At 45.5% G+C, this 21,976-nt stretch overlaps 2 protein-coding genes across 11 annotated transcripts in view; one reads left to right on the top strand and one right to left on the bottom strand.

Moving 5' to 3' along the window:
* Kif9 (kinesin family member 9) overlaps positions 1–14,046 on the bottom strand; it is a 68,619-nt gene extending 54,573 nt beyond the window's left edge. Inside the window, exons 1-6 of one of the 5 annotated variants that reach the window (XM_039081991.2) lie at positions 13,873–14,011; positions 12,728–12,952; positions 7,619–7,716; positions 5,325–5,490; positions 3,628–3,734; positions 2,022–2,246 (exon numbers count right to left, since the gene is read on the bottom strand). In XM_039081991.2, the coding sequence (XP_038937919.1) occupies positions 2,022–2,246; positions 3,628–3,734; positions 5,325–5,490; positions 7,619–7,716; positions 12,728–12,746 (615 nt within the window). In that variant the 5' untranslated portion in view covers positions 12,747–12,952; positions 13,873–14,011. Of the gene's footprint in view, positions 1–2,021; positions 2,247–3,627; positions 3,735–5,324; positions 5,491–7,618; positions 7,717–12,709; positions 12,953–13,841 lie in introns of all 5 variants that reach the window. The other 4 variants (XM_039081990.2, NM_001192000.2, XM_006243994.5 and 1 more) reach the window with 4 other exon arrangements.
* Positions 14,047–14,209: 163 nt separating this feature from the next.
* The window catches only part of Klhl18 (kelch-like family member 18), a 58,770-nt gene continuing 51,003 nt past the window's right edge, over positions 14,210–21,976 (top strand). For 3 of the 6 annotated variants that reach the window (XR_005488466.2, XM_039082647.2, XM_039082646.2), the window contains exon 1: positions 14,210–14,491. Coding sequence is in view for 4 of the 6 variants with exons in the window: in XM_039082647.2 (XP_038938575.1) it covers positions 14,363–14,491 (129 nt within the window). In the remaining 2 variants the exon portion in view is untranslated. The remainder of the gene's footprint in view (positions 14,492–21,976) is intronic. The other 3 variants (NM_001399324.1, NM_001399325.1, XM_063265631.1) reach the window with 2 other exon arrangements.

Raw genomic sequence — 21,976 nt, 5'->3', positions numbered from 1 at the left:
TTAAGGTCCCCCCCCCCCTGGTAACTGTTGGCGTGGTTTGACTTTCCTTGGTTATTATTTATGGATTGTGTCTGTTTTTCTAAGTCAGAGGACAACTTGCTGGAGTCAGTTCTCCCCTACCATGTGGGCCCTGAGGACTGGATTCAGGGCATCGGGGTTGCTGGCAGACACCTTTTCCCACTGACATATCCCATAGCTCTAATTTTCATATTTAAGTTTAATTACAAAGAACTGCTTCTATACAGGGTTCTGACAGGTGGCCAGGCTGAGCTCACGGTCTTCCTACCTCAGCCTCCTAGGAGAAGGGATTCCCAGAATCTGCAACCACACCAGCAGTTCTGACATTTCAATAGGTAGTCGTGACTTAGGGTTAACTCAAAAAGAGGACATAAGACGGGCTGGGAGTGCTGCCCACTGGTAGAGTACTTGCCTAGCACACACAAGGTTGAATTTGATCCTTAACACAGCCAAGATAAGAGAGAAAGAACAAGAGGGTTGGGGATTTAGCTCAGTGGTAGAGCGCTTGCCTAGCAAGCACAAGGCCCTGGGTTCGGTCCCCAGCTCCAAAAAAAAAGAAAAAAAAAAAAAGAGAGAGAGAGAGAAAGAACATAAGAATAAGTTCAACTATGTACGGCCAGGCATGACAGTGTAGATCTGTAAGTCCCATTATTTAAGGGGCAAAGGCAGGAGAGTCACAAGTTCAGAACCTACCTGGGTTGCAGAGTGACTTCAAGGCTAGCCTGGGCACCTTTGTTTTGTTGAGATAAAGTTTCACTACGTAGCTCAGACTGGCCTTAAATTCAGCCATCTTCCTTCCTCAGCTTCCTTAGCTGGGATTACAGGGACTGTACCACTACAATTGGCTTACCCTGGGAAACGTATTGAGAATCTGTCTCAAAATAACAAAGTACATAAGAGAGGCTGGAGAGGTGGCTCAGAGTGAGCACTATTTTTGTAGGGGGCCCAAATTCAGTTCCCAGCATTGCACGTGGGGAAGCTCATAACCAGCTTCAGAGAATCTGATGCCATCTTCTGGCCTCTGTGGGTACTGCACACACATGCTCAAACACACAGCAGACATAATTACAAATTTAAATATTTTGGTTTCTTTTTATTTTTAAAATTAAAAATTTTAATTTAAATTTTTTTTCACCTTAAAACAGGTTCTCATCTAATTTTTAAAATTAAAAAGAAATTTTATACAAAGGATACAATCTAAAATATTAAAATTTAAAATTCTTTGAGAAATGTTTCTCTGTGTAGCCCAGGCTGTCCTAGAGCTCACTCTGTAGACCAGGCTGGCTTTGAACTAAGAGATCTGCCTGTCTCTTTCTCCTGAGTGCAGAGATTAAAGACAAGCACTATCCCTGTCTGTCCAGCTAAAATGTGTGTGTGTGTATGTGTGTGTGTGTGTGTGTGTGTGTGTGTGTGTGTGTGTGTGTGTGTTTCTTTTTCAAGACAAGGTTTCTCTGTGTAACAGCCCTGCCTAACCTGGAACTCCCTTTGTAGACCAAGCAGGCCTCGAGCTCACAGAGATCCACCTTCCTCTGCCTCTGGAGTGCTAGGATCAAAGACATTCACCACCATGCCTGGCTAAAATGTTTTTAAAAAGTAAAAAGGGTCTGGGAATATAGTTCAATAACAGAGGATTAGAGGATTTACCTAGCACATATGAAGCTCTCTGCTCAGTCTCCAGTACCACAAATAAACAAACCTCACAAAAAGAAAGGACTAGATGGTTATGATCTAGAATATATGGTTTTGGTTTTCTTCTTATTGAACACTGTTTTCAATATAAGCACATGTGAATTTTTTTTTTTTTTGGTTCTTTTTTTCGGAGCTGGGGACCGAACACAGGGCCTTGTGCTTCCTAGGTAAGCGCTCTACCACTGAGCTAAATCCCCAGCCCCCACATGTGAATTTTTCATTCCTTTTACCAAGGTAAATAAAAAAAACTAAAAAAAAAGTAAGAGGAAAACAAGGAATTAGGAAGGGAAGGGGGGGGGGACTTCTCATCTCACCTCAAAGAGGAGGCTGAACGCGTCCTCCTCTTGGCTGGTGAGATGCACGGACAAGCCTTTAATGAAGACCCCTTGAGGGTTTTCCACGATAGTCATTGGGGTGACTGAGGGTCCAACATAGGGCAGAGTGGACAGGAGATCGAACAGGTTCTCATTGTAGATTTCCAAGTAGGAGACACGGACTGTGATGGCGTGTGTGGGACGCTCTTCAATCATCCTAAACACCTACATGGGAGTTTGACCACAGTCACCAAGAGCAGAAGAGGCTGATCACTTCACATCAGCCCACGACCTCCCTCAGGAGAAAACATCAGGGAGCACAGGGCAATACTTGTCCTAAAGAGATTACAGTCTGGTGGACGCCATGGTCACAATCAACAACAGCCACTGTCGCTAGTCTACTGTGTAAGATTACCAACTTTTGATTTGAGTTTTTGTTTTGTTTTGTTTCGTTTTGAGGCAGGTTCTACCCTGTGTCCCAGTCTGGCTGGAATCAAAAATGTCTCCCAGTTATTTAATCCAACTCACCATCTTCTTGCTTCAGTCTTCCCAAGTACTGAGATTACAAGTGTGCCCCATCATGCCCAGCTAGCTTTGAGATAGGGTCACATGTAACCCAGGTTGCTCAGGAATTCTCAATGTGAGCAGAGATGATCTTGAACTTCTGGTCCTCTTGCCTCCACTTCCTGAGTACAAACATGCTGCTCGCTGTGCATTTTCCCCACTGCTGGGGATCAAACCCAGGGCTTTGACCTAGACCAGCTCTTTCCCAAGTGAGTTATATTCTCAGCCTTGAGAAGCTGACATTTTGACAATGGGATAGTAAGTACATTTCTTCAGGAAAATGGAGCATGGTGGTTTAGAATCACAAAATGCTTTGGGGAAAAGGCTGTTTGCATCCTACCTCTAACCAAGACCTGGACTAGAAGGTCCGTCTTATTTCCCAGAGCCATGGCTGACAGTCCTAAAGGTTCAGACAGACCCCGCTTCTTGCCTTTGTCTTCCAGGAGCTACTGAATGGGAGAGTCACAGCCAATAGGAAAGTTCTGAAAATGTTGTACTCTCTTCATTAAAACCAGCAAAGACCTCTAAAGCCTTTCTTTTTTTTTTTTTTTAAAGATTTATTTTATTTATTATATATATAAGTACACTGTAGCTGTCTTCAGATACACCAGAAGGGGGCATCAAATCTCTTTACAGATGGTTGTGAGCCACCATGTGGTTGCTGGGAATTGAACTCATGACCTCTGGAAGAGCAGTCGGGTGCTCTTAACCGCTGAGCCATCTCTCCAGCCCATAAAGCCTTTCTTACAGAATCACAGGCCACAGGAGCAGCAGGGCCTGGCTAGCATGCCTGTTCCCTCCTTCACAAAGAATCCTGGATGCTTATTGGCATCCAGGATCAGTCTGAAAATCAAAGCCTGAGTTTCCTTGGGATTCTGACTCTACCCCAGCCCAGTCACAGTACCGTCTCTAGACCCCATGTTAGCTGTGTTCACTTGAGGGCTAGACACACTCTCTCTAGGAGGTAAACCTGGAATTAGCTGCACGTAGGGTAGAGAAGAGGGGAACTGTGTGGCATCCCAACCATAGGCCCATTGTCTACCTGCTGCAGGGCACGAGGGAGAATACCCCGGTGCTTGTAATTCTCCGTTGCCCCTGTCATGGTGTATGTCTTGCCAGCTCCTGTCTGCCCGTAACACATGATGGTACCTGCAAACATTTCAAAAATATGACTGAGTGACATTCAGAGAAATCACTCCATGGACAACCCTCATATCCCCAACATGCTTGGTGCCATCCGGGATCTTGATATGAAGGTAGCCACCAGGAACATCCAAAGACATCAGGGTTTCCAGCTTGGAAGACAGCACCGGGGAACAGGGTCATGAACAGTCAAACCTGAACATGCACCATCAATGTGTGATCCACATAGAGCTCTCCACCTCTCTGTTCCCAGATGATCTAGGCTCCAGGGCTGGGGAATACTGTGGCTACCACTTTCTTGAAAAGAAAGGGAGGGAGCTGGAGCATTAGACTCTAGCCCTTCTCAAGGCTTAAACTGCATATGTCTGAGAGTAAGCAGGAGACACTCCACAGAGACAAATTTCCAGAAAGAGAGAGAGCAATAAGGGAATTCCTGTCGATGGTGGGCTTTTTTGTTGATTTATTCGAAACATGGTCTCATGTGGCTCATGTTGGCATAAAGCTATGTAGCCCAGAATGACTTGAACTCCTGATCTACCCGCTTCACCGTCCAAGTGCTGGAATAGCCAGCCTGTGACCCTATATCTTGCTAAGGGAATTATTTATAAATTACAAGGCTCATACTTAGTACCATGCCATTTCCAGAAATGGACTACCACAACTGGGCCATGACCTGTGTCTGATTGCCTATGCTGGAAATACTTTCATTTGCACCTTTAACACCACCACCACCACCATCATCATCACCACCACCACCACCACTACCACCATCACCATCACCACCACCACCACCATCATCATCACCACCACCACCACCACCACCACCACCATCATCATCATCATCAGGCTTTGGGACACAAAACACTGTCACCTTAGACTCTTATTCCTCCTTCCTCTTGAATTGAAGGATCTCCAGAGACTGCTTCTGTGAATCTACATGGCAGACCTGGGGAGGCTATGCTAAACCCTGGAAGTCTGTTTGCCTGTTTCCCAGGTGCTGGGAGTGGAGGCAGGTTTTAGATGAGCGGCCCTAATCCAGCATCTGGATTGAAGCCAGAAGCAATTAGTAATTAGCCCACTGCTAATAAGCCAGGGGGATTCAGGGGAGGAGGTGAGAGGGTGGGACTAGGAGGAGAAGAGGGATGGGGAGGCTTCAATCAGGATGTAAAGTGAATAAGTTAATTAATGATTTAAAAAAAACAGGGTCTTCTAATGATCCAATTAAGGCAATGTCTCGGAGACTGGATGAAGCCATGCCTAAAATGTCATGAAGTGAATATATGTTCTCTCACCAGATCACAGACTGACAAATAAACTTTCAGTGTTAGTATATGAAGGTCTTTTGTTTTGTTCAGGATAGAGTACCTCTTTCTTTTTTTTTAAATTTTTTTAAGTATTTATTTATTTAATGTATATTACAGATGGTTGTGAGCCACCATGTGGCTGCTGGGAATTGAACTCAGGACCTCTGGAAGAGCAGTCAGTGCTCTTAACCGCTGAGCCACCTCTCCAGTCCCTGAGTACCTCTTTCTTATACCTCTTCTTCCAAGAGGAGCTCCTCAGAGTCCTAGATAAAATGACGATTAATTAAATTACCGTTGTATCCATCAAGGGCCTGAGAAACTGCATCCTTGGCAACTGTTTCATAAACCAAGTCCTGGGAGGCATCATGAAGAACTCCGTCCAGCTTGAATGACCAGTCTGTCTGCTGGTTATTGACGGCTCCTCTCCGAGTGTCTTTTTTCAAATGAATATCAATGCTCTAGGAAGAGAGAGAGGGAGAGAGAGAGAGAGCGCGAGAGAGCGAGCAGATGTGGGTGAACATGTGAGAAATGTCACAAAAAAAGAGGTAATTGGAGTTGTTTTTAGGACGCCTTTGTTAAAAGAATCATTAGTTACACATATGAGACAGAGGCAGGTGGATCTCTGTGAGTTCAAGGTCTGCCTGGTCTACATAGAGTGTTCCAGTACAGCTAGAGCTACATAGGGAGACTGTATGAAATATAAATAAATAAATGAATGAATGAATAAATAAATAAATAACAAATAATCAATCAATCACTGATCAGTGAGGCCCAACTTAGAGACAACAGAGGATGTGAAGTTTTTAAAGTTTTTTTTTTTTTTTTGTTCTTTTTTTTCAGAGCTGGGGACCGAACCCAGGGCCTTGCGCTTGCTAGGTAAGCGCTCTACCACTGAGCTAAATCCCCAGCCCCTAAAAAGTTTTAAATTGGGTTTGGGGATTTAGCTCAGTGGTAGAGCGCTTGCCTAGCAAGCGCAAGGCCCTGGATTCGGTCCCCAGCTCTGAAAAAAAAATTTAAAAGTTTTAAATTTACTTTTTTACATGTATAAATGTTTGCATCAATATATGTGGGTGTACTGCATATGTGCCTGGTACCTGCAGAGACCAGAAGAGTGTGTCAGATCCCCCGGGAACTGTAATTACATATGGCTGTGAACTGTCTTGTGGGTATTGGGTACTAAGCACAGGTCCTCTGGAAGAGCAGTGAGTGCTCTTAACCTCTGAGCCTTGAGACAGGCAAGAATAACAAGGAAACTGGAAACAGTGGCCTGTCTGTGTGCCTACAAGGGTGATGCCTCTCCAGCCTCACACTAGGGAGGGCCAGCTGTGAGCCACTGGGAACAACGATGTCCTTGACGTGTTCAGACACAGTTAGTCATTTGTGTTAATGTAAATGGAGGGTGCCCGACCTACTTGTGATCAGCAGAATTTCAAATGCACCTTCAACCATTTCCCAATAAGATTCCATGCCTTTTCTTTAAAAGTCACTTTTGTGATATGAAGGCTTGCTTTGAATTTAGGTGTTGGATTTTCCCTCCCGGTCGGTCTCCCAACTGTTCAGATGACAGTATAGCACCATATCCGGCTTTTCCCTCAAGCTCTTCATGGGGCTCCCACTGAAATCTTCTACTGGCCACTGTCATCTAAGAACCAAGACCTAGCTGCCCATAGAAAAACAAAACTAATGCCAAGACAGATAGGGTTATCAGGTTCAGTGACATGTAGGTCCAGTCCCAGCACTTGGAAAGTCAAAGTAAAAGGGTCATAGTCACCCCCTGTTAAACAGCCAGTTTAAAGCCAGCTGGGTCACATGAGACCCCACCGCCAACAAAATTGAAACAAATGAATACCCCACAGTAAATGTTGCTGAACAAATTTCATGCTCTTGCTTAAATCATGCCGTGCAGCACACTACACAGGGTCATCCTTGAGCTCTTTTCTGACCACCAGGACTTTCAACACCTGAGCAATTTGTTCTTCGACTATTCATCTAAAATACCTGAGGGCTGGCAAGATGATTCAGTGAGGAAAGGTGCCTGCTACCAAGCCCGACAACCCCAGTTTGATTCCTCAGGGCTCACATGGTGGGAGAAGAGAAACTACAGTTCTGCAAGTTGCTCTCTGACTTCCATACCTGTGCTGTATGTAGCACACGTGTGTGCCCCTCCCACCATATGAACACATAAAAGAAAAAAATGAGAATCTCAAGAACTTCCCCACTAACAGCGCTGTTTGGAGTTGATCGATTGACTCTAGAGTTTACATGGGCATTTATCAATTGTCTTAGTCCCTTTGATGCAAAGTGTGTGTGTGTGTGTGTGTGTGTGTGTGTGTGTGTGTGTAATATGCACACAGTAGCACGTGTATGGAATATGGAAGACAACTTTTAAGAGTTGGTTCCCTCCCTCCACCATTAGGATTGTGGGGATAGTCCTCAGGCCCTCATGCGTGCTGGCCAGCATCTCTACCCACTGAGCTCTCTCTCCAGTCCCTCTGTTTTGCTTCTTAAATGACTGTGTGAAAACAAGGCCACACTTAGCTGGGAAAGGAAGGGCCGGATGGGCAAAGGCAAACACAGGGCACTTACTTTGTTGTCCTCTCCATATTTGATCATTTCATGGGCAAAGTCGTCAGTAGGCTTGACACGAACAAAGGCTTGAACCTTTTTCCTAGTACCCATTCTACCTGGAGAGAGGAGAAGGACAATGTTTTTAGTGGTCATCACAAAATACTAACCAGAAGGGAGATGTCATTCATTAAGACCAGAATGAAAGCCTGGTACGGTGGTGCACACCTGTAGCCCTAATACTTGGGAGGTGAAGACAGCTGGACCAGAGTTCAAGGCCAGCCTCAGCTCCATTGGGAGTTGGAGAACAGCCTGGGCTACAAGAGACCACTCACAACCCACTGACCCTGCTTTCTGTCTTTTATGTGCTTTGGCATTTTCCACCATGACTCCAAAGAGACTGAAATCCAAAGCAAAAGGTCTGGTCCCTTTTGGTGGCTTAATTTTAGCTGTTGTTTCTAGAAATGTCCTACATCTAAGATGAACCCATTTATGCTTGCTTTTTTAACCCATTTCTTCTGACACACTTGCTGAAACACATTCAAGCCAGCCCTTCTTTCACACCTGTCTCCCTTACACTCTCTAGAGCAGAATAGATTAAGGATTTTTTAAAAGATATATTTATTATTATTATTCCTGGGGATGAGGGACACCTGCTTCAGTGTGTGGTAGTGGTCAGACTTGTAGGGTCAGCACTGTACTTGTTGAACCATCTTGCTCCTCCTCCTCCCCCTCCTCCTCCCCCTCCTCCTCCCTCCTCCTTCTCCTTCTTCAGTTTGCGTGTGTGTCTATGTGAGTATATGCCACATGTCTGTAAAATCTGTGGAGGTCAGAAGAATGTGTCTGGTCTTCTGGACCTGGGTTTACAGGCAGCAATGAACTGCCTGACATGGGTGCTGGGAAGAGCAATAAGCACTCTTAACCACTGAGTCGTCTCTCAAGCCACCAATTAAGTGTTCTTGATCTAGTCCATAATCAATTGTCTTTCTTCTCTCACTTTACTAAAAAAAAAAAAAATCAGACTCTTGATCAAACGGAATTTTATTCTCGCCACTTTCTTTTTTTAAGGGTTGTTTTGTTTTGTTTTTATGTGTATGGGTATTTTTCCCACATAAATGTCTGCATATAACATATGAGCAGTGCCCATGATGACCAGAAAAGAGTATTGGATCCTCTGGAACTGGAGTTATAGACAGTTGTTAGCCACCATGTGGGTGCTGTGATTTGAACCTAGGTCCTCTGAAAGAAGAGCCAGAGCTCTTAACTCTGGATTCATCTCTCCAGTTCCCTCAAAACAGGGAATCACACATATTCTTTGCTCATTTATATAACATTAAACATTAAAACATTTAAAAATGCTGAAGCAGCATTGTGGGATGGACCCTTTGTAAAAGTACAGGACAGAAGTGACTGGGAGGCAAGCTTAGTTAAAAAAACTTTCTTTTTTCTTTCTTTTTCTTTTTTTTTTTTTTTTTTTTGGTTCTTTTTTTTCGGAGCTGGGGACCGAACCCAGGGCCTTGTGCTTCCTAGGCAAGTGCTCTACCACTGAGCTAAATCCCCAACCCCGTTAAAAGACTTTCTAATCTGAAGGGTCATCTCATAACAGAAAAGACCTTGAGGTCACAGACACTAAAGATCAAGCAAAGTCGAATGCTAGTTAAAAGAGATGTTGCCAATGGGACGGTCGCACTCAATCAAGATACTGGAGAGCAAAGCACTGATTAAATAGAATTAATCATCCAACTCCTTTTGTCTTCCTCTGAGACCAGGCTTATATATCTCATGCTGGCCTTTTTAAAATTAATTTTAAACATTAATTAAAATTGTGTAAAAATTAGAAAACAAATTTGTGGAGTCAGTTCTTTCTTTCCACTTCTACCTGGGTTCCAGGGAGGAAACTCAGGTCGCCAGGTTTGCAAGGCGAGTGCCTCTGCTCCTGAGGCATTGTGGCAGCCCAAGGTTGGCCTTCAACCCCTTATGCTCCTGTCTCCCTCAAGTGCTAGATTACAGATGTATACTGTGGTGCCCAGTTGAATTTTATGACTTTAAGGGGGACTGAAAACTTGATCGTTTTTTCAAGTGTCTCAAGATCCACAGTGATGATATTGAAGCAAACACAAAATCCCAAGAGCTCTAAGGAAAATAAGTAAAATCTACACACACACACACACACACACACACACACACACACACACACACACACACCCCACAAAAAAAAAAACAAGAAAAGCCGATGAAAATATACTAAATATGACGGGTGGCAGTGGCAGCAATGCATGACTTAATTGCAGTATTTGGAGACAGAGGTAGGAGGATCTCGGTGAGTTTGAGGCCAGCCTGGTCTACAGAGTGAGTTCCAGGACAGCCAGGGCCACACAGAGACTCTGTCTTTAAAAAAATTCATGGGGGCTGGGGATTTAGCTCAGTGGTAGAGCGCTTACCAAGGAAGCACAAGGCCCTGGGTTCGGTCCCCAGCTCCGAAAAAAAGAACCAAAAAAAAAATTCATATATACATATACACATACATATATACTAACAAACTTCATTGTTATTAGGTAAATTAGCTTAGTAGGGTTTTAAGTTGAAGCTTGTGTGTGTGTGTGTGTGTGTGTGTGTACATCTGCGTGTGTGTGTTTGTGTGTGTGTACACTCACCTGTGAGTGCGTGAAGAGGCTAGAGGAGGAACCGGGATGACTACCATCAATCTTCACCATATATATGTTTTGAAGCAGGGTCTGTACTGAACCTGGAGCTCACCATTTTGGCTATACTTGCTGATCAGAAAGCACAGAGATGCAGCTGTCTCTTTTCTGGCATAAGTAGATTTTATGTAGGAGCTGGGAATCCAAACTCAGTTCTTCATGCTTGAATCGGCAAGGACTTTATCTAAGATTGGCCCTGCCTAAAACCCCTGCACTTGGGAGGTAGAGGCACAAAGATCAGAAGTTTAAGATCAATCTCAGTTACATAGAGAGTTCAAGGCCAGTCTGGAATAAACAAGGCCCTGTCTCAAAAAAGAAAAACCCATTTGGAACTACTTTCTTCCCCCCAAGACAGGGTTTCTCTGTGTAGCCATGGCTGTTCTAGAATTCACTTTGTAGTTCAGGCTGGCCTAGAACTCAAGAGATCTGCCTGCCTCTCCTTCCAAGTGATGGACTAAAGGTGTGCCACCACCACCTGGCTTTTTGGAACTACTATTGCACAACAGAGAAAAGGTCCACAGAGCAGGACATAGGCCACACTGTGCATTTCCCTTTAAATTATCCCATCAGGGTTGGGCCAGTTGAAAATGGAATAAAACATCTGCCCCTAAAGTAACCTGTTCTTGTAGAGGAGGAGGACACAGGGAAGGAGTGGGAAGGAAGGTAGACAGGTGAGTGGGCATGGACATGAGGTGACAGGGTGAAGAGTGTGGGGGATCTTGTGAACAGCAAGCATATATCTGCCAAAGAATTGGCTGAATTTATGAAAAGTGAAATGTCAGACAAAGGAAGCTGATTCAGTCTCCTAATATACTGAAGGGATGTTCAGTAATTTTTAATATCTTTACAGAAAAACATTCTCAGGACAGAACTTCTAATATTTATTAAAATCGTTTAGGTGGTCAAGTGTGGTGGCGCATGCATCTAATCTTGGCACTCTACAGGCCCAGGCAGGTGGTTTGGTCTATGAATCCAGCTTCAGGCCAGCCAAGGTTACAGAGTGAGAGCCTGTGTCAAGCAAACAAGGCTTTTGAGGGACAACAAGATGGCACTGGTAAAGATACCTGCCACAAAGCTCAATGACCTGAGTTTGATCCCCAGGACGTACATAGTCAAAGAAGAGACCCAGTTCCCCCAAGTTATCCTCTGGCATCCACACATGCACATTGGCACATATGGGCACACATGGACACACACACACACACACACACACACACACACACACACTAAAATAAAGTATAACAAAATATTAAAACCATATTACATAAATAATAGTGGCATTTTACATGTACTTCTCTAGAAATAGAGGTGCAATGGTGCAACCTAACAAAAATTATTCTAGATTTTAAAAGTACTGATGGCTCTCCCATTTCTAGACACAGCGTGGAATCCTTTCCTCTGACAATTACATCATCACCATGGTGTTATGGTGTTAAGTATCCCACAGAAACAAGTTAAACAGAAACAGGTGCCGCCCTTCCAGCTTCCAGTTTCAGTGATGTGGATAAAATGAAAGTGTCACCTGTCATGGCACTTTAGCTGTCAAGTCAAGCAAGCACACACAGTGCCCCTGTCTTTGCCCGTCATAGAGGGAGGAGTTCTACGTTCCTCGAGTCACTGTTTCATTCAAGTCTTTCCCTAGCACTCTTGGATCCTTCGCAACTTTTTGTTTTTAGAAAATTAATATGAAATATATTGGGTAAGAAAGGAACATGGTTTGATTGAACATTTTTTTGTCTGAAAAGTTGAGCTCTAGGGGAAAAAAATCACATGGAGCTCTAACATGGACAACATGGACCCCAAACTAAGGAGACTGAAGGGCTCATTTCCAAATTTGCTTTGATTTGTGTTACTGAGAAACTGAGAGTAGAAAGAAGTGGTTTGTTGTTCATGATTTTTAAAAATGTTTTCCTTGAGATAGGTCTCTGTGTAGCCCAGGTTGGCCTTGAACTCACAATTCTCTTGCCTTAGCTTCCCAAGTGTTGGGGATAATACCTCCAGCCTAGAGCTGTGCTTTTTACTCAATACTCAATTTCTACAGCCCTGGGAAATCTTTCAGAACACAAACCCCAAGAGTCTTATCTTCCTGTCAAGGAAGGTTCTAGTGCCGTTGAGTATAACACCTAGAAGGAATTATAGAGAATCCAGACTGTTTCGGAAGCAGGTTCATAGGCCAGCTCAAAGACTGTTCAAGAGCTTTCTCCTGTTTCTGCCCTAAAACTTGCAACATGCACATGCACATGCACATGCAGCCACCCATCCATCCTTTCCAAGGTCCTCTGGATGCTCATGCAGTCAAGCATTCCTGGAATTCTACACAGCCTGCAGCAAGCCTTTCCAATGGACTATACTCCTCTCACGAGCCCACTAGTCTACAGTGCATCGAAAGCACATGCCATTTCTCACTTACTGAGATACTGCTTGTTACCGTTCTTATGTCGCTTCATTTATGCGGGCTTCAGCTCCCAAATAGAATTACAAGCTGCTTGAGGATAACGATTGTGTCTTTTATCTCCTGTGATTCCCCCCACAAGGTCCAGAACAGCGCCCAGCACACACCAGGTGCTCAAGAAATGGTAGTTGAAGGTGATACTCATAGCTGGAAGTCAGAGGGTGACTGAATCTCCATTGGTGGGTCCATCTTCAGCCACTACTGAGAGAGTTCCACGGTATGTGATATGTCATTCCCCTCCCACACGACTCTAACCCCTGAATTTGCAGCGCTCTGGAGAAGATACCTGATTTCCCAGTACAAGAAGCCATGTTCAGTCTCAACACACCCTCCCTTTAGGCAGTGTTTCTTTCCCTCAGGACTTTAAATGGAATACCCCCAGTCTTCTGAACATAATTCACACAATAAAGTGACTCTGAGGAGCCACCAGGAGACCTCTGTGCTGAGAGATTCAGTGTTTCTTCATTTGTTTTGGGCTTGGGAATGAGCAGGATATACAGACATTGACACCCACGAAGGCTTGACAAGAAGTCAATGGGATGCATTACTGATAGGCACTAGGGGGTCCTTATCTACCATGCTCTTACCTCGATCTGGGACAAAGACTGTCTAAGAAACAACACCCTTTAAACCCACAGCACAGGGTCCTATTGTATCACAGCATGAGATGGACTAAAAATTGGCATCCAGGCAAAACTGGCCACTCTCTTTCTCACCCAGTATGTGGAATGCTTTTTTAAAATGTGTGTGATGGCCTTGGTCCCATTTAGGTTCCCCTCTAGAGGGTTTTCCTTTTCGGTAGCTCGAAGGCTTTAAGTGATGACACCGTGTCTTAATGACTTCTGACACTCAACCTCACGCCCACTCTGTCTAAGGCGGGTCGTCGGACCCCGGTGGAGACTCGTGGGACTAAGGAACATCAGAAACTCCTCGCTCCCCTAAGCCCCGACCAGGCAGAAAGGAGGACAGCGATAACCCGCTCTCCAGGAGTGCTTCGGTTTTTAACAAATAAAAGAACCAAAGGAGTTAGGAATCCAGTCACTGACAGCAGCCAGGGCGGATATCCATCCCCACCAGGTTTCCCTTTTACCTAACGCCACCTGCTCGTGACCACTGCTCACCTCGCGAGGCAGCGGCGCTCCTGGAGAGCGACCGCTATAACTGCAGCAACTTGAGGGAGCTCTGTAGGCAACCAGGACGACTAGCCGACGGGCTGTGTACACAGTCGCCATGGCAACGGGAAGCCTAAAGGGATTACGGAAGTAGTGTAGGGTGGTAGCGGAATTTAAGTCCATCTTTCTCCGTTGAAGATACGGGAAAAATCAGGGCTGAACAAAGAAGACAGAGATGGGGTCAATTAACCTGGAAGGCTTACAGCAGCTGTGTATGCGAAACCGGGGTTTAGGTTGCAGGGAAAAAGAAGGCTATGTATGAACCCGGAAGCGGGGCAGCGAGACTTCCGGTGTAGAGGACTTTGTGAGTACGGTGGCTGCACAGGCCAGTGAGATTCTGGCTTCGCGTTCCGGACTGCCGTCAGCGTGCTCCCTTGCCCCGCCCTGGTTAGTGTGAAGCCTGCCGGCCAGGCCTGCGCAGTTGCGGCGGCCGGTGAAGATGGTGGAGGACGGCGCGGAGGAGCTGGAAGACTTGGTGCATTTCTCCGTGTCGGAGTTGCCTAGTCGCGGCTACGGCGTCATGGAGGAGATCCGGCGGCAGGGCAAGCTATGCGACGTGACGCTCAAGGTACCATGGTCTGGGCGGTGGCAGGCTGAGGGGGAAAGGGACTGAGCGGGAAGAAAAGGGTGGTGGACAGGGGAAGAGTGGTCCAGCCGACTGTGGGTGGAGAAAGGTTAGAGGGGAACAGAGTAGTTGAGAGCGGTGCCAAGCGCAGTGGGGATTGAGGCCAAGTTGGGAGAGTAAAGAGGACAGCCGTTCAGCCATTGGAAGGAAAGATTGAGAGGTGTGCCTCTGACGCCCTAAGAGCAAGAGACATGGGGTATCCGCCTCCTTTTCTGTCATACAGACAAGAGAAAACGTTCTTACAGCCAGTCCACGGAGGAAGGGGCGGTGGCTGACTCCACATTCCGATGGGTACCACTAAAACATCCTATCTTGTCATAGTCATTTCTTTGGGCTCCTTGAAGTTGGCTGTGCCGTTGTAAATGCTAAGCCTCCTCTTCAGGAGTCATTTCTTGCCCTTGGCGCTTTTAGAATCTGATCTGGAAATCTTTTGATGTGGGCTACTCTGCTTTGTGCTGGAAAACAATCTACGGTCGCCACCTTAAAAGGTCCTGGAGGCCAAGCTGAAGGACCGTTTGGGGAGAGGGATATATTCGCCACCTGTTCCCGTCCAGCATTCTGGTCTGGTGTCAAGGGCCGGTCCCCCTCTGTGTTTTGAATCATACTGGGCTGCCCCTTGGGTGCACTGCTGAGCCAGGTGGATCCCTCCAGGTGGGGAGATGCTGCTTGCCTATGGTTTTTCCTGTTGGACCTTGCCTGGAAGGCTCTTACTGTCTGTGCGTGACACTCCCTCTTCCTGTTTCAAAACAACAGAAAGACACAGACACCTTTTCGACTTTATTTTCTGCTCAGTTAAGGGAAGCATTGCTTCTCCACATTGTTCGAGTCAGACTGGTAGGAGTAGGGTGGTTACAGGGCACTGGTGGCTCACGCTTTTAATCAGAGCACTCTTAATCAGAGCATTCGGGAGTCAGAGGCAGGTGGATCTCGTGGGTGGCCTGGTCTACAGAGTGAGTTCCAGGACAGCCGGGTCTACACAGAGAAACCCTGACTCTTAAAAGGGGTAGGATGGTTAATAGTTTGGCCCTTTAGAAAGTGAAACAACCTGAGAGTGGCTTTGGACAGAACATACTAGCTGTAACCTTGGGCCCATTACTTAATCTCTCTAAACTTACATTTCGAAATGGGAAAATAAAGTTGTCTTTGTTTTTTGTTTGTTTTTGGCTTTTCGAGTCAGGGCGTGTGCCACCACCACCACCACTCAGTTTAAAGATGATTCTCAAATCTCGCTATGGGTGAGGATTAGATAGTTGGTATCCTTTGTATAACACCTCTGTTAACTTTTTCATCAGTCCTGAAAGAAATGGTTGTCTATTAGAGTAGTGAAATGGTCTGAGAAGTGACAGATCTTCTCAGATGAGACAGGGAAACCAAGAGGATTAAGAAAAATAAGCTGGATTAAAGGATGCAGAAGACAGCAAGGCCAGTAGAGATTTGGAAGCAGAATGGTTTAATTGTGGCACTGGCATTTGGGATGAGTAGAGACCAGTGAAAGGCAGTAATAAGAAAGGTTTGGATTAGGATTTAGGCTGTGCACCTGTGATATCTGAGTGGACAAAGGTGCTTGCTGCCAAGCCTGATGGCCTGAGTTCAATTCCTGAGACCCTCGTAGTGGGAGGCGAGAACCAACTCCTGAAAATTGCCCTCTGCCCTCCATATGTGTGCTGTGGCACCTGCGTGCACACACAAAAATACATAGACAGACACAGATAAAGAAAAAAAATTAAAAAAAAAATCCAGGTTTTAAAGGTGAGCCAGTGAAAAAAACTATCCAGTAAAGCACTACAGTTTGCCTCTGCATTCAACATAAATGCTGAGTTTAACCAAACCTACGGCAGAAATTGCTTGTATGATTTTTTTCTTCCAATGAAAACATTTTCCGTTTCAGGCACAGGAACAATTCTATCACTCAAACATCATTCCAACCGAGAGGGCAAGTCTCAGTTACTTTGCTAGTGTCAGGTCAGGTCAGGGTCACAGCGTAGGCTAGAGCTAGACAGGACTACAGATAACGTTTATTTCACTGGTTCTCAAACCCGCTTCTACAAAGCCTCGGGAGAACTCTGGTGAGAGGAGCCATAGAAAGGCCCAGCACATCACTACAGTTACTACTCACAAGAGCTAATCTGCAAAATCTGCCTTGGTTTCTCATACTTTACTCTTTCTTCCAACTTCCCCTGAGTCCAGACTGTTTTTCAAATAAGCAGGCTCTACGGAACTGGTTAGAGGTTCTTGGCATATGGTGGTTCAGTACCCAGTTGCCCCCCCTTTCAGGGTAGTTGTTTTCAAACTCCAGCAACTATGAGAGTCACCTGGTGGCCTCGTTCATTAGCGCTGCTCACCCTGGGATTTCTGATTCATAGGTCTGGCATGAGCCCCGTCGAGTTCACCAGTGACGCCGTCTTCATCTAGGACCACGTTGTGAGAACCGTGGCTATAAAATAAAGCACTCGTCCTCTCAGGACGGATTTAGAATTGATGAATCCTCTCTGTATTCAGCAATGCCCTAGTTACCCAAGTCTGGAGTCAAGGAGTTCATCTTGCTCAGAGTGCAAACCACCTGTTTTTCGTTAGGGCCATGACAGAGCAGTTGCTTGCCTGGTTAGAGAGGACCAGTACTGCCTGTTCCGGGCCCCTCCTCATGACACACATACAGGGGAGGCGAGTGTTCCTAGTGCTTGAGTTGGAGTTTCTTCTGCAGGTGCTGGGCCTCCGGGGTGCTTAGAATTCTCCACCTAAGTCAGACTTGTCTGCTTTCCGTCTTGTATTCATCGGCTGGCATTTGTAATCGGTGCTGTGTTTTCCCTGGGAACTTTGCTGTTCTTATGATCTAAGAGGTGGTGTGGTACAGGCTCTGCCTGGATCTGAATCCTGCCTCTGCCACTTCATAGCTGACAAACCTTAAATTCCTTAAATGCTAGTGAGTCAGTTTATTCCTCTGTGAGTGGACATCATTACCTACCTGACTGCTAAGGATTCAATTAGCTAATAAACGTCATACTTTATGTAATAAATGCTTCGTGAATAGTAGGTATTTGTGTTTTATTGTTTGTTTGTTTGTTTATTTTTTTCTGAGACAGGGTTTCTCTGTATAGTTCTGTTTTTTCTGGAACTCCATTTGTAGACCAGACTGGTCTTGAACTCAGAGACCTACCTGCCTCTCTCTCCTGAGTACTGGGATTGAAGACGTGTGCCACCAACACCACCCAGCTATATTTGTTTGTTTTTGTGTATACGAATGTTTTTGCCTGCATGCATGTATATATGTACACCACTTGTGTGCCTGGTTCCCTTGGAGGCTAACAAGGACATTGGATCCCTCAGAAGTAGAATAACTGATGGTTGTGAGCTGTTGTGTGGGTGCTGGGAATTGAACCTGAGTCCTCTGGAAGAGCAGCCAGTGCTCTTAACCACTGAGCCGTCTCTCAAGCCTTTAATAATAATAGTTAAAGAGATAAGATCTTAATGTGTCAAGCACCTTTTGTACTCAAGTGATCTTCTTGCCTCTGTTTCCCAAATAGCTAGGACTATAGGTGCATGCCATCGAATCTGACATTAATAGTAATTTAACGATGTTTCCAAAGAAAGTATGTGGCGGTTTGAATGTGCTTGGCCCAGGGAGTGGCGCTATTTGGAGGTGTGGCCTTGTTGGAGTAAGTGTGACCTTTTTGGAGGAAGTGTGTCACTGTACGGGTGGGCTTTAAGAGCTTCCTCTTAGCTGCCTGAGGTACGAGTCTTCTCCTGGCTGCCTTTGGAATAAGATGTAGAACTCTTACCTCCTCCTGTGCCATGCCTGCCTTGAAGCCTCCGTGCTTCTCACCTTGATGATAATGGACTGAACCTCTGAACCTGTAAGCCAGCCCCACGTAAATGATGTTCTTTATAAGAGTTGCTTTGGTCACGGTGTTTCTTCATAGCAATGGAACCCTAGCTAAGACAAAGTGTAAATGAATGTATGTGTTCCATTTGCAGGGTTTTGTTTTCTTTTGTTTGTGGAGTTTTTTTTTTTGTTTTTGTTTTGTTTTTTTGTTTTGTTTTGTTTTTCTTTTCTTTTTTTTTTTTTTTGGTTCTTTTTTTCGGAGCTGGGGACCGAACCCAGGGCCTTGCGCTTCCTAGGTAAGCGCTCTACCACTGAGCTAAATCCCCAGCCCCTGTTTTTTTTTTTTTTTTTTTTTTTTTTTTCAAAACAGTTACTACGTAGCTCTGGCTGTCCCGGAACTCACTATGTAGACCAGGCTGCCCTCAAACTTGTAAAGGTTAGCCTGCCTCTGCCTGCCAAGTGCTGTGACTAAAGGTCTGTCCCACTATGCCCAGCTATTTGTGTTCGTTTCTTGAGGCAGGGTCTCAGGAATGCTGAGTTTGGCTTGCATTTGCTATGTGGCTGAGCATAACCTTGAACTGATGACGGTGCCCCACGACACTTGGTTTTGGTGTGCAGTTTCGAATTTACCTTAGTTTATTTGTGCCCCTTGCCTTGAAAGAGTCTGCAATCCGCTGCTCTACCTCAATAGCTTGCATAGAACAGTTGAGACCAAAGCCCAGAAAGTCTTGTTCGAGGTTACAGGCTGAATTAGGCAAAAGTAGGGTTAGACTTGTAGTTTCTACCGTCTAGTGTTGAGTTTTCTGTTACTAACCGTCTGACCTTACTTCAGTGTCTCCTTTGTGACTGTGATTTGAGCTACCTCAGTTCAGCTGTGCCGACTCTTGCTCACAAGCTCTCTCCTCTCATCCTGAGGAAGACTGAGGGTGAACATGGGTGGTCTTCTCACACCCTCAGAGTTCACTACCGACGCTTGAACCTACATTTCATTTTCCTTTTGGAAATATTTAAACTTAAATTCCATGGGAGCCTGTTGCATAATTAAGTAGAAGTGTGACAGAAAAGAATAGAATAATGTATTAGTTTTTGTTTTGTTTTTTGTCTTTTTAATCACATTTTACCCAGGCGTAGTGGCACACACCTTTAATCCCAGCACTCTGGAGGCAGAGGCAGGTGGATCTCCGTGAGTTCCAGGCCACAGCTAAATAGAGAGACCCTGCCTCTAAATTAATTAGTTAATTAAAAATAGAATTTAAAACCCGCTTTTTTATTTGTAATCACTTGAACTTCTTGTTTGTTTGTTTGTTTCTGAGACAGGTTTCTCTGTGTAGCCTTTGCTGTCCTTTCTAGGTCTGTAGACCAGGCTGGCCTCTGCCTGCAGTTCTTGTTTCATTTTGAATATGAACTTATTAGATACAAAACAAAGACCGGTGGTTCTTCTCTTTGGCAAGTCCCTTTCTCTTAATGATGAGGAGGATAGTCCCTGTGGGATGTGACTGAGGTCTGGACAGAGCAGCTCGTGTCCTTGGAGGGTCTTAGCTTCTCTCCCCATCTCATCTCCATGCCTCCTCTGACAGAGTTCCAAGGTCTGGGCAGTGAGCATCAGGTTCAGCTGGGTCCAGCCAACTGGGCAGAGGTCCAACCTCCCAGATGCAGGTTGCATCCTTTCTCCTGAGATTTCAAGCCACAGGGTTGTTTTTTTTTTTGTTTGTTTGTTTGTTTGTTTTCCTATTTTCCCCTCAACTCACATACTCCCTGTCTTCTGAGACTGTCAGCATCCCTGCATATTTGGTATTCACAGACCCGTAAGCTTGGGTGGGGGAGGCTGTGTGCCTTCGTGATGTGTGGGTGTGGGGTGTACACTTTGCCATGACGCATGTCTGGAGGTCAGAGTACAACTTTAGGGGTTCGATTCTGCCACCTTTTTGTGGATTCCAAGAGTTGATCTCAAATTCCAGGGGTTTGTGTGGCAAACATTGACCTGACAGCCATCTCTCCTGTCCCTGCAAAACTAGAAAGTTTAGCCTCCAGAAGGAAATGGACAGAGTATTAGAAAGCTTTCTTTTGGTCCACTAGATCCAGGGACAGAATCTCCCCTGAAGCTGGGGCTTGAAGGGCTGCACATGTGAGTCTAAAATCGTACCCCGTTAGTAATAGAAGAGTGGGTGGAGAAGGAAGTGAAGTCAGAACTTGCTGGTGCACGCCGTTTTTGTTATGTATGGTATAGTGTATTATACAGGGTAATTATAGAGCTAGAATAACCATGCTAAAAGGAAGCCATAGAGGTCTCTACTTAAGCCATTTATTTTGTAGAGCAAAAAGCCTGGCGCTTAGAGCTATTAAGAGATTTATCCAAGGCACAAAACTGTATTAGCTGAGATCCAACATAGCTATTTTTGTATGGGTGGAAGTGATGCTTTATGCTCTCTGTCAGATTACTTACCTGCGCTGTGGATGGCATGAAGCAGACAGAGCAGGATAAAACCAAACCACCTTTAGTATCACTTCTGAGCCTGGAAGGCAGTGAGGTTAGTGTGTCTAAATTCAACACCACAGACCTGCTGCAGCAGAGAGGAAAACAAAGACTTTTTGGCTGATTTCTAGATGTAATTTCTTCCTTCCCTTCCCTCCCCTCCCCTCCCCTTCCCTCCCCTTTCCTTCCCTTCCCTTCCCTTCCCTTCCCTCCCCTCCCCTCCCCTTCCCTTCCCTTCCCTCCCCTTCCCTCCCCTCCCCTTCCCTTCCCTTCCCTCCCCTTCCCTTCCCTCCCTTCCCTTCCCTTCCCTCCCTCCCCTTCCCTTCCCTTCCCTTCCCTCCCCTTCCCTTCCCTCCCCTTCCCTTCCCTCCCCTCCCCTTTCCTTCCCTTCCCTTCCCTCCCCTCCCCTTCCCTTCCCTTCCCTTCCCTTCCTTTCCCTCCCCTTCCCTCCCCTTCCCTCCCCTTCCCTCCCCTCCCCTCCCCTTCCCTTCCCTTCCCTTCCCTTCCCTTCCCTTCCTTTCTTTTCTTTTTCTTTTTCTTTTTCTTTTTCTTTTCTTTTTCTTTTTTTCTTTTTGGTAGAGGTTGGAGGTGAGGGTAGCTTTGAGACAGAGTTTTGCTCTGTAGTTCAGGCTGGAGGAAACTCACTTTGTAGCCAGGCCAGCTACAGCCTCAGCCTTGCTCAGAGCACTGAGATTGTAGCATGAGCTGCCACGCCCAGCTGGAGACAAACAGTTTGAAATCTCTTTCACTCTGAAACGACATTGTATAAGAAAACTTAAACTTCTGAACATTCATTGATTAGTTTATCGAGGACCTTCCCTTCCCTTCCCTTCCCTTCCCTTCCCTTCCCTTCCCTTCCCTTCCCTTCCCTTCCCTTCCTTTCCCTTCCTTTCCCTTCCTTTCCCTTCCTTTCCCTTCCTTTCCCTTCCTTTCCCAACTTTTTAAAGTAGTGTTCGATTTTAGCCTGGTCTTTAGAGTAGTTAGAGAGGAAGAATACACTCCTTGAGGAGCAAAGCACTTGTGACAATAACTTGATATTCAGCAAAATCTGACTTTTGCCCAGGGTGGTGGTTCTTGCCTGTAATTCCAAAACATGGGAGGCTGAAACTGGAGGACTGACACAAATTTAAGATCA

This window comes from Rattus norvegicus, chromosome 8 (assembly GCF_036323735.1).
Source record: "Rattus norvegicus strain BN/NHsdMcwi chromosome 8, GRCr8, whole genome shotgun sequence".
Classification (NCBI taxonomy): Eukaryota; Metazoa; Chordata; class Mammalia; order Rodentia; family Muridae; genus Rattus; species Rattus norvegicus.
The sequence above is the reverse complement of the archived record's forward strand: the minus strand, read 5'-3'. Positions and strand labels throughout refer to the sequence as shown.